At 48.5% G+C, this 10,866-nt stretch overlaps 1 protein-coding gene across 1 annotated transcript in view; it reads right to left on the reverse strand.

The window, feature by feature from the left end:
* The window catches only part of EHD3 (EH domain containing 3), a 30,328-nt gene extending 21,261 nt beyond the window's left edge, over positions 1–9,067 (reverse strand). Inside the window, exons 1-2 of the mRNA XM_034060732.1 lie at positions 8,464–9,067; positions 1,733–1,909 (exon numbers count right to left, since the gene is read on the reverse strand). Coding sequence (XP_033916623.1) covers positions 1,733–1,909; positions 8,464–8,690 — 404 coding nt within the window. The 5' untranslated portion in view covers positions 8,691–9,067. The remainder of the gene's footprint in view (positions 1–1,732; positions 1,910–8,463) is intronic.
* Between the last annotated feature and the right edge of the window lie 1,799 nt (positions 9,068–10,866).

Below are 10,866 nucleotides of genomic sequence, written 5' to 3' on the forward strand. Positions count from 1 at the left end.
CTATGATTCTAATTAGCTGGGTATTACCATCTGCACCTTCAGCATTGTGATGCTCACACTGCTGAACTGGTGACCCTTAGTGTGTTTCCCTTTGCCAGCTTAGAAATGGTTATATCCCCCCCTTTTCTATCTGTCAGCAGAAAAGGTGCTCATCAGCTGTTGTGGCTACTCCCTGCATTGCAAGCAGGACTGCACTTGTGTTGAATCACTGCTGTGGTCCTCTGCTCTTGTGTCCTCACAGGAGAAGAAAGAGAGTAACAAGACCACAGCATGATACAGTGAACTAGGCTGATGGATGTAGAGATCCCTTGCTTTATTAGGAGCAAACTGCATTCAGAAACCATCCATCAGTCCCATTCAGGAATGTTTGCTTTTTTTACCTTTCATGTCTGGCCTCCTTACTCCTGATGTTGCTTCTTCTCTCACTGAACTGTCTGCGAGCTGTGACTGTTCCTGGCTATCAGCAGAGCTGCTCTGAATTGTTCTCTTCATTGCTATCTCTGAACTCCATGCAGGAGACCTGTTACTTTCTTAGAGCAAACCCCATTCGTTCCCTGATGTAGGGAGGGGGCAGTCACCTGACCTAACTGTTGGCCAGATACAGATGTTCTGGGTCCTATAACATACTGACAAAGTCTGTCCAGTGCAAAACCATGTTCATGTATTTGAATTATGAGCCTGCGTAGTGATCAGATTGCTTCCTAAGCACTGTGAGGTTCTCCGCATAGTAATGATTCCAGCTAGCTCTCTCTTCTCTTGTCAAGAAGAGAGAAACCTCAGCCTTCCCTGAAGGTTCCTTCCCTGCCTCACTGCAGCCTGCAGCACTCCTGTAGTCAATGCTGGTTGGAGATGCTGCGCTCTCTGGATAGACTCGAAGCTTGGAAGTTAGAAAAGGAGCCAAAGTCCAACTTTCCAGCTTGTTTTGCTGAGCAGCTGCCATGTTTGCAATGTCTCCCACACTGTGTTAGCAGGGAAGGCGTTGATGAGGGGCGTAGTCAGTTTGTTCCCATCTGCCTGCTGTAGCACAGCTCATGCTCATCTAGGATATGGGTGTGTGCTGCCTGCTTCCTGCAAGGCCTAGATCCAAAACTCAGTATGGTTCGGATAGGTCTAGGGGATGGAAAGGTTACATTCATCATGTTGCAGAGCCACTGTCCAAGCCCCTGCTACGGGTTTGTGTTTTCACAGGAAAGACATTAGAGCTGAGGTCAGTTTGCACCTAAGGTTATATGCATAAGGCATCAGAATGGGGAGAGCCTAGGTTTGCTTCAAAGGTGACATCCAAACAATGTTTAAAAATTAAAAACCACAAAGATGTGCATTTTTTTTGTGCTAATTCCACTTCTCTACTGACTTCAGTGGCTACAACTGGTTGGACTATTTAGTTTCAGGGAGCTGAACTAACTGCAGAGTAGCAGAAGCTAGGAACGTAAGTAAGGTAGAGCAAAGTATACTAATGAGATTTACCTCTAGACTCCTACAGGATGAACTTAACAGGCTGTGTGATAGTTACTTTTGTTTGTTCAAGTAAAACGAAGGTTTGTCTCACTTGAATTTGTTAATCTGCAGTGACTGACTTGTGTGCACCTGGTAGTACTGGAATGGCTTTGCATCAGCTATGCAGATGGGGGAAAAGGGATAGGGTAACACCTTACCCCTTTAAATTTCTAGCTATGCTGCTCATTAGGTTCTAGACTGATTCTCCAGAACAACCGAGTTCTTGAGTACTGACCTGTTCAAAAAGGCATTGCCGAAGGCGTTGAGTTTCCTGAATGGTTTTTTGGGATCCACCACCAATGCATTTCCAGGAACAATTCCTTCCACATCTCCTTGCATAACTGCTATAAAGGAGTCAGTTGTAGGCTCTGGTCCAATCCTCATCCCTGGGAAATCCTGCTCCAGCAGGTACCTGTAGGTGAAAAAAACAGGGTGTGGGCATGAGACATGAACTGCCTAAGGCCTAAATGAGCTGTACTGAGGATTGCAGTGTAATTCTGAAGCTCCAGAGTATGGATCCTTCTGTGGCTATTTTTAGCACTGTCACTGAATTGTTTGATAAATGTCATGGTAGCTTTTCTATTCAGGACCTCCCCATTTAAAGCTTCCTTACTTCAGATTGATTAAGAAATTGAGATTATAGCTGCTGGGAAGACAGTCTCATCATGTTTGATCATTCTGTGTATTTTAATCCTCAAGACATTTGGAACAGACTTAGCACAGCAAAATAAAACCAGCAGTTCACTGCAATCACAGAGTTAGTCCTGAAACATTACTGGCCTTCAGTGTCCATAGCAATTATTCCACTGCTGCTCATTTCAGCCGACTCATCCAACTAATGTGCTTAGCCCCCCATTCAAATCAGTGTGCTTCTGCAATGCATCTACAGGTCTGCATTAGACTGCTCAAGCATACTGAGCATAACCATGTGGGTGGCAGAGTATATTCCAATGTTTGTTATCAACCTCAACAGAGCAGTAGAGTACAGCATCCCTTATGATTTCCTCAGCCTCTGGCAGCTTCTCTGAAGGTACAGTTTGGCAAATTTCAGGGAATGGTGCTGTAGGACTGTGAATATGATGCTGGCAGCACATCCTGACTTACCCTGCCAAGTTCAGGGTGTGTCAGTGTGTGCATGGGGACAGTTTCCTTTGGCTCATGAAGGAGCCAAATGCCATCACTGAGGTCAGGTCTATGTCTGTGGGTGCCGAAAACATCTTGCATGCTGGTTCTGTCATGAAAACTAAGATCACTGTGTGCATATGGCTTGTAAAAGGTAGGCCTCAGCATTGGATGGTGCTGGACTACCTGACCTGGTGTTTAAGCTCTGAGTTGTTACATGAAGAACATAATGACTGCCAGGTTATCAAAGTTCATAGTCTACTGTGTTGCTTGTCAGCAGTGAGCTGACACTTCTGTTGCTTTAACCTAATCTTTAGCAGATAGAAAGATACAGAATTGCTGTGATGATTAAAGTACATTCAGGGGATGGGGGAAAAGTCAATGGTAGAAAGGTTTTTCATGATTGAGATCAGTAATGTTCACTCAGGTGAGTCTTCCCAGAGAGGGGAGGTTCCTACTGGCATGTAAGCTTGTAGAAACTTTCTGGGGCTTCCGGATGTCACCATTATTTCACCAGAGGTAATCACCATCAGTGCTTAAGAACAACAAAAAATTATGCTTGTTTGTCAGGGCTATTTAGTGACACTGTATCAGCAAATGCATCTTCAGCTCCCAATGGGCAAGTTCAGATTAATTGGATCTAGAGGTAAACCAACCAAGTGCACATCCACAATATACTGCAAATTACTGCTACTTATCTGGCTTGGTACACATTAGTGAAGAGAATGGTGAAGTTACTCTTCCTACAGCCAACAACATCCATATTTCCCCTAGAAGATGACCACTTCCTTTATTGGATATGTTTTATCATGTATTTTTTGTGCCTTTCATCCAAAGCGTTTTCCAAGTCCTTTGCTCACCAGACCACCACCAGAAGTGACTTTTGTTAATGGGAGCAAATCTGACATGAAACAGCAATTGCTTAGCAATTCCCAAAAACCTGAAATAATCCAGGAAGGAGTCCAGGAAGGGAACAGCACTCTGACGTCCTATCCTAGGGTGGATACATCCTATCTACCAAAATCCTACGCAGGGCCTCCTTGAACTTTCCTATAGAAGTAGGTCATTATTTAACAAAAGCAGGCAGCAGCTAATCTGGTATGTGCCACCTCCCTGGCTGGTGATCACAATACACCTTCCTGGCAGCTATGGTAACTTTTCTCTAGGTTAAAGCAGCCCAGAATAAGGAGGAGACACTTTTCTCCTACCATGGGCTCTGTACACTATCATATAAATGTTCTTGGCTCTATTCCCTGGAGGGCTCTTTACAGTGAAATAACTATTTGCTAGGTTAGAAGCCACTTGGCCAGACTCTGGAACCTAACTCATGCCTCCAGCATGGCAGTTAAGAAATGTTACCCCTGCTGGACATCACTGCAATGCCAGTCACTGTCATTGGCTTTCCTCTGCTCCTGCTCTGTACTTTGCTTTTGGTCTGACATATTTAAGAGTGATATACAGATGGGCATTCACTGAATCCACAGAAGTAAACATGAGTTCCCTTCCAAATACTAGAGAGAAAAAAAAAACCCCAGGTTTAGATAACAATTGTAAAATGCAACAAGTGGAAGGCTTTTGGGAAACACTCCCAATTCCAGGTCATAGCCTTGCCATAAACAGTAACCTGCACATGTAATATGATAGCTGTTGAGCAACAGGACAAAAAACCCTGGGGGGTTGTTTCTCAGAAACTTTTCTATAAATGACAAAGTCTAAGCTGAAGACCTGCATGTAATAGCAGCACTCTCCTCCAGGAAGGCTGCTCAAGAGCATTTTATCACAGCTCCACTCAGTTATGTTTTGACGCATTTATGTGGTTTTCTTGTACAAGATTTAAAAACAAAACAAAACCCAAAAGCACTCATACGGAAGTAGCTACAGGCCAATATTAATTGATCTAATGTGCAACAAGTGGTATGAAATCAGAGAGATAAAGATCTGCACTGCCTAGTATCATAGCTTCTATTTTAAGTAAGGCTCCTCTGGGAACCTTGGGTACATTGTGCAGCAGGGTGTCTGCAGCACAAGAATCTCATTGTACACAGGACAAATACAAGGGGATTTATTGACACTGTCTGAGGGGGGGAAGGCACTTCTGCTAGGCAGTGACACAGTCTGCCTCTGCTAGCAGGAGCAAGCTAGAAAACACATGCAATTTTCACATTTGTGGGGATTTCTTGGAGAGAAGAGCAAACAGTATCTATGGAAAACACCGATGAGCAGCAAGCAATTTCCCCTGCCAGTGTAGCATGCCTTACTCTGACCTGCTGAGCACATTTAAGGGACTGCAGGAGTGACCTGCAGCCTGGCTTGGGAAGCCTGCAGAGACTGCCAGGCCAAGAGGTGAATGTTTCTTTTCTTAATGACCAACCTGCTTTTTGGAGAAGTGTGTGGAGTTAGTATGTAACTGGGAGCATCACATTGCTTTCTGCATTTCAGGCCTGCCCCTGCTCCTGGTGAGGGACAAGGGTAGGAAAGCTGCAGTGGCAGCCTGGCTCAGGGTTAGGATGGGTTTTGAGCAGCACTGGAGCCAAGGGAGGAGATCCCAGGCTCTCTGGACAGGAATGCCGCAGGATGTGGGGGAAGGGGCTGCCTGCCTGTGATGAGTCATGCAGGAGCCATGCAGGATGCTGCTGTGTGTGGTAGCTAGCAGAGGTGATGCCGAGTGAAAAAGGGAAGAAGGGCAGAGCAGGAGGAAATGGTGACAACTGCCCGGTGCAGGCAAAGATGAAAGGTTCAGGGCCACATGGAGAGGTCACACCAGAGCTCTGCATATAACCTGTAACAAACAGTCTGGAGAGGCCAGGACACGTAAATGATTAGCTGGAGCAAGAAGGGGTGGCTACACCAGAAAAGCAAGCCATGGTGAGAGCTAGTAGAGCTCTGGCAGGCTTGTTTATTTTATTAGCAGGATAACTGGACAGAAGCCATGATTATTTTTAGAAAAGACCATAGAATCTAAGTTAATTAGGAGACAAATGTTCTGTCCTGCACTCCCACCCTCTTACAGGAAACATAAAAAGCAATAACATCATAAAGGCAGGTTTCAGTGATATCCTGCTGTGGATATCAGATATTCTCAGGTAGAAGTGTTACCTTGTCCTCACCATCATGGTCTTTCAGACCCTGGCACTGCAGATAAGCCTCAGCCAAATTTACACGGAGAGAAAGGGAAGTGAGCAAGAAGAGAAGAAAATGCAGGAATGGAAAAGCTGCAGTTAATGACACTACATCTTCCACATAGCAAAGTAAGGCTCAATCCTCTGTGTTCCTGAAAGCAGGGGAGAACCAGGAACCTGGTTCCACTGAAGACAAGCAGCTGCTCTGGTCTCACCCCACTGGCTTTGTCCCCACACAACTCACCTTCTTCCACCCCACCTCAGCCTCTAGGAATGTTTCTCATTGCTGACCTTGACGGTCTTTTTTCTGCCATCAGCTTCTGACAAGAGAGCAGCCTCACTGCAACATGCTGCAGCTCTGGTGCTCCAAAGCCTTGCATTTCTTCCTTGTTTCACCTCAAATTTCCCAAGAACAAGGAAAGATGGCTGGGAGACAAACCCACCTCAGGTAGGTTACTAAGAGCCGTTTTTAACAGTGAACTGGGCTGGAGTTCCTTCTACACAAGTGTTTAGTGACACCAAGTAATTTCCCTGAATTGCATGGCAGTACAAGCAGGACGCAATGCAAGAGTGGAATGGGTATGTAAGGATAATACTAATTATCTCCCATCCTGACAAGATCATCGAAGAGATGTCCAGAGGCTGCTTCTTGCTTCACTCTACTGCCCAGACATAGTGGTTATCTCCCCTCCCACTTCCTCCCCCAGTCCCCTTTAACTCCTCCCTGCTCTGTTTTAGCTCCCACTTGCCTTCCCACAATAACTCTGGATGCTAATCTGGTGCTTATCCCAGTTCTCTAGTGACCAGAGCCTGCAAGTTCACACTGAAAGCCTATCACAAGCATTACTCAGTTTTCTGGCAGCTCTTGCCTTTGGTTGGGAACACAGTGAAGTAACAGACCCTCACATGTCTCCTACTATTAGAGGCCCCAGGGCTCCCAACTTTCACCTTCTTATGCACAGTTTTACACAGAAGGCAGCTCTGCCTTCCCTATGAGGCCACCTCAGGTCCATTTCACATTCCTGTGAAGTGGAAGCTCCTGGTCACTTCTGCTTGACCATAGTCTCTGTGTAGGCTCATCCCAGCCCTGTGCACAGAGAAGGCTGAGAGAAAAGGCCACAAGCATGAATGAAATGCAGTGGTCAGTCTCAGATAAGCTTGCTGACAGCAGAGCAAAGGGATTGTGGCCCATGCCACATGAGTGGGATGCCTGCAACATGCCTCGGACACCTGAACCTCTTGCAGAAGGCTTCTCAGGCTTACAGAAAAAGGGCTTTACTGAAAAGAGGGGCAAAGGCAGGAAGTCTCTGCTAACAACAGCATGCAGGTGAGACTGCAGAGAAATGCTGATGCTGGCAAGCCAGGCAGAAGCATTTGGAAGAGATGCTCTAGCTGCACAGCCAGCAACCTCAGGAATGGATATTCAGCAACCTCCTCATGTTCAGGGGAGGTTCTTCTCTGAGTATCAGTAACCCAAAGGACAGAAAGCGCCTTTGAAACAGGTTTGGTACCAAGTCACAGAACAAAGATCTGGGGTGGAACCAGACAGCTATGCTAGCTAGCCTCTCTCATGCCTCTTTATCATCTACCTGACTTGCTCACATGACAAAAGCCTTTTTACTCTTAAACTTTGTTTGCCAGGTAACAAGGTAACAGAAGTGCATTCATTTCGTGGCTCCTGGCCAGGACATTAAGCAGCAGGAATATTACAGCACACAACCCACTGTGCCCCCTTGCATTTCTCAAGGTCACTCTTTAACAGGTACAGCCAATTTGATTCACCTCTCTCTACTCTTCACAGCTCCCTCCTCCACCAAGAAATACTGGTAGAACAAAGGTCTGGCTGCTTGTGGCTTTCGTCCAGATCTACACTGGGGTAATTCCACAGATTTCAACACAACCACACCAGAAAAAGGCTGGAATTCAACGCTAAGCTTATGAATCACATAGGAAACACAGACAGCACAGCTTCGGCTCTGATCCCAAGAGAAAAGCTGCTGCAAGTTGAACTAGCAGCATGACAGAACAGAGATCTATGTCTGCAACCAAGTCCAGCTAGGAAAGTTTAACCATGTCTTCCACAGTTTCACATCAAGCTGCTGACAGCTGCCCTTTCTTTACAGCCAGGAACGAACTTAACTGCTCCCAGCAGTGCAAGGACAGAGTTAAAACAGAGCTTACAGTTGGAGTCCCGAAGATGGGCAGGTCTCTTTTGCGCACACATGCGACTCAAGCTGGGTTCTGCACCTTGCCTCTGGTCATGGTGCAGAGAAAGACGGACACAAGAGACCACTTCCCACTACCCTGGGCCATAGGCTGTCCCACCACCCAAAACCTGAAAACAGTGGCTGTCAGAGGGGGTTTACCCTGACCGGAACAGTCTCAGGGATACCCTGCACCAGGCTTCCCGCAGCCTTTGCGCTTGGAACGGACAGGAGGGCCCCAAATGACTCACGTCTCCACACTACTGCCCTGCCTGCATTCCTGCCCCGCATTTGCCACGTCTGTGATCCAGGGGACATCTCACACCATCCTATCCTAGCGAAGAAACACTCCCAGTCTGAGCGGAGGTGGCTTCCCAACGGAAAGCTGATAATGGGCACCAGGGGCGCGAAGGGGAGAACAGAAGGATCGGGGTGTAAGACAGGTAGGAGAGCAGCCCCACCACAGCCCACGGGCACTAAGGGTGCAGGCACACTCCGGAGGGAAGGAGACGGGAATTTACCTGATGAAGGTGGTCTTCCCAGTGGAGTACTGCCCCACGAGGAGCACCATGGGCTTGTTGTCGAAATCGGCATCCTCCAGTGCAGGTGAGTGGAACTCATGGAACTTATAGTGCTCTTCCAGAGGGAGCAGCTTGGTTTTGTAGAGCTTTTTCAGGCCCTCACTGACCGTCTGGAACACCTCGGGGTCCTTCCTCCGGCGGTCATCGGTGCCCAACCAGCTGAACATCTTGGGGCCGCCTGAAGCCAGCTCCGCAGTGACCACCAACGCTGGGCCGGGGGGCGGCGGTGGGCCTGGGGTGAGAGCTGCCGCTGGCTGCGGGACGGGCTATCCCCGCATGCCCGCTCCGTCGGGGAGCGGCGGGGTGACTTGGCAGGCCTCGCTCCCCTCAACGCCCACCCGCGAGGGCCGCCTTCCGTTACGCGACCCGCACACGGGCGGTCTCGGCCGGGAGAGGATGGCCTCGGGAGGGCAGAAGCACCGCTGCTCCTCGCAGCCTCGGCTGAGCGGCGCACGCCGCCTTCCCTTCCTTCACGCCGCCGGCTCCCGGCGTGGGCATGCCGCGGAGGCGGGGCGGGCGGCAGCGCCCTCCGAGCGCGGCGGGCGGCGGTTAAGAGCGGCCCGACAGGAAATGGGCCGGCACCGGAAGCCGGCGGGGCCTGGCAAGCGCCGCCCGTTCTACCCGGCGGGTGAAGCCGCGCTGCGCGGCGCCATCTTGAGGTGGGAGAAGGGCCACGACGCCCCCTGGGGGCCGAGGAGGGGTTTTGCAGCCCGGCCGCCATTTTATTCCCTTTCTCACCTCACTGTAAAATAAACCCCTTCGTGCGCAAATTTAATAGGGACTGGGCTGTTTCTGAACGCCGGCACCCCGAGCTGGGACCCCAGCCCTTCACAAAACCCCTTCCCCCGTGACTCGGCTGCGCTGCTGCTGCCCTCAGTTCTCAGGTGCTTGCAGAGATGAGGCTGGCTGTGCCCAGAGGAGTTCACCATGTAAGCAGATGAGACAGGCAAATTAGCTGCTGTCTGCACTCCTTTATTCCTCCAGCAATTAGGGCTGACAGGACAGCTGCCGAGCGAAGGCTGCAGCACTGGGGCCAAAGCCTGCATGGGTTTTCCATCAGCGGCCTGTTGTGTGTCCCCAGGGACAGCCATCAGCCATAACACCGGCTGCGGGCCTCGTCTCTTCACCACTGAGCATGTGGGACAGAGCAGGGAGTTTTCCTATAATATCTCCATCCAAACGGCTTTTTTCCCTTGAGTTGATCCAGTAGGGATGTGAAATGTGGCAAGAGGCAGTGTTGGAAGCAGTCCCACTGTGTGGAAGACGCTTGCCCTTCCCCAGCTATTTGCAGATGGCAGGAGCCCAGCCTTGTATAAGCAGAGGTGAATTAAATGTGGTTGTTTCTCATGGGTTTTGGGGTACATCGAGAGATGAGTGGGTCCCTGTGTGCCTGGACAACAATCCGGGTCCCTTTCCATGCATCTGGCTGCTGGAGCAGCCGTTTCCCTGGTTATTCCTGTTGTGTGATCCCACATGTTTGTATACTGTGGTACAGCCTGACCCATGAGGTGCGAGTGATGGCTTCAGGGACTGGTTTTCTGGAAGAGAATTGCAAGCTGCCTGTATCAGGCTCCTCTGCTTTCCTGCCAATGCCTAAAGCTGCTCTGAAAGTGGAATTAATGTTTTGAAACCTTAAGACTGATTTCCCTCATTTCTTTAGTTTTATAAGTTGAGATTTTGGGCTTTAAGAATTTAATAACTCCTTTTCCAGTGAAAACTCTGGAAAATGAAAGACCCCATAGAGATCAACATGTTTTGGCAAGTATTGCTCATATTATAGGAAAAAATCACTTTCTATATAGTTCTGCCATTTTAGGGCTGCACTACTCCGATGCCATTCTGGTATTTCTACAGCTATATATGGAGTCTCTTTGGTGCTTATTTGTGATATCCTCTGAGCTGAGCAAAGGTCAGGCCAGGAAGCCTTTGATTGTAAATCTCCGCAGGCCACCTTGGTGCCCTTCCTGAGTGCAATGAATAGGGAAGGAAAGCAAGGTTTGTGTTGTGCAAGCTGCAGGAGCTGACTGTTACAGGTATGGGAGAGCCAAGCGTGGCCCATGTTTACAAGAAGAGAGTATGTGTGAATTGTTAAGTTGTGCTAATCATAAATGTGGACACCGTATGGCCAGAAAAATGGTTCCTTGCTCTGTCTGAAGAGAGTCCCTTTCCTTTGGATTCTTTATCACCAGGGCAGATCACAACCAAGCTTGACAGTCTTTATAGACTTTCTTTAGGTGTCTCACAAACATGGCACAAGTTGATTTACTTTTCAGTCTGTTTTCATAGCCATTTGTCTTTGGAAGGCGTACTTCCTCAAGGACTCTTTTTACCTTGAAGTGTAGA

Source organism: Melopsittacus undulatus, chromosome 3, assembly GCF_012275295.1.
Source record: "Melopsittacus undulatus isolate bMelUnd1 chromosome 3, bMelUnd1.mat.Z, whole genome shotgun sequence".
Lineage (NCBI taxonomy): Eukaryota > Metazoa > Chordata > Aves > Psittaciformes > Psittaculidae > Melopsittacus > Melopsittacus undulatus.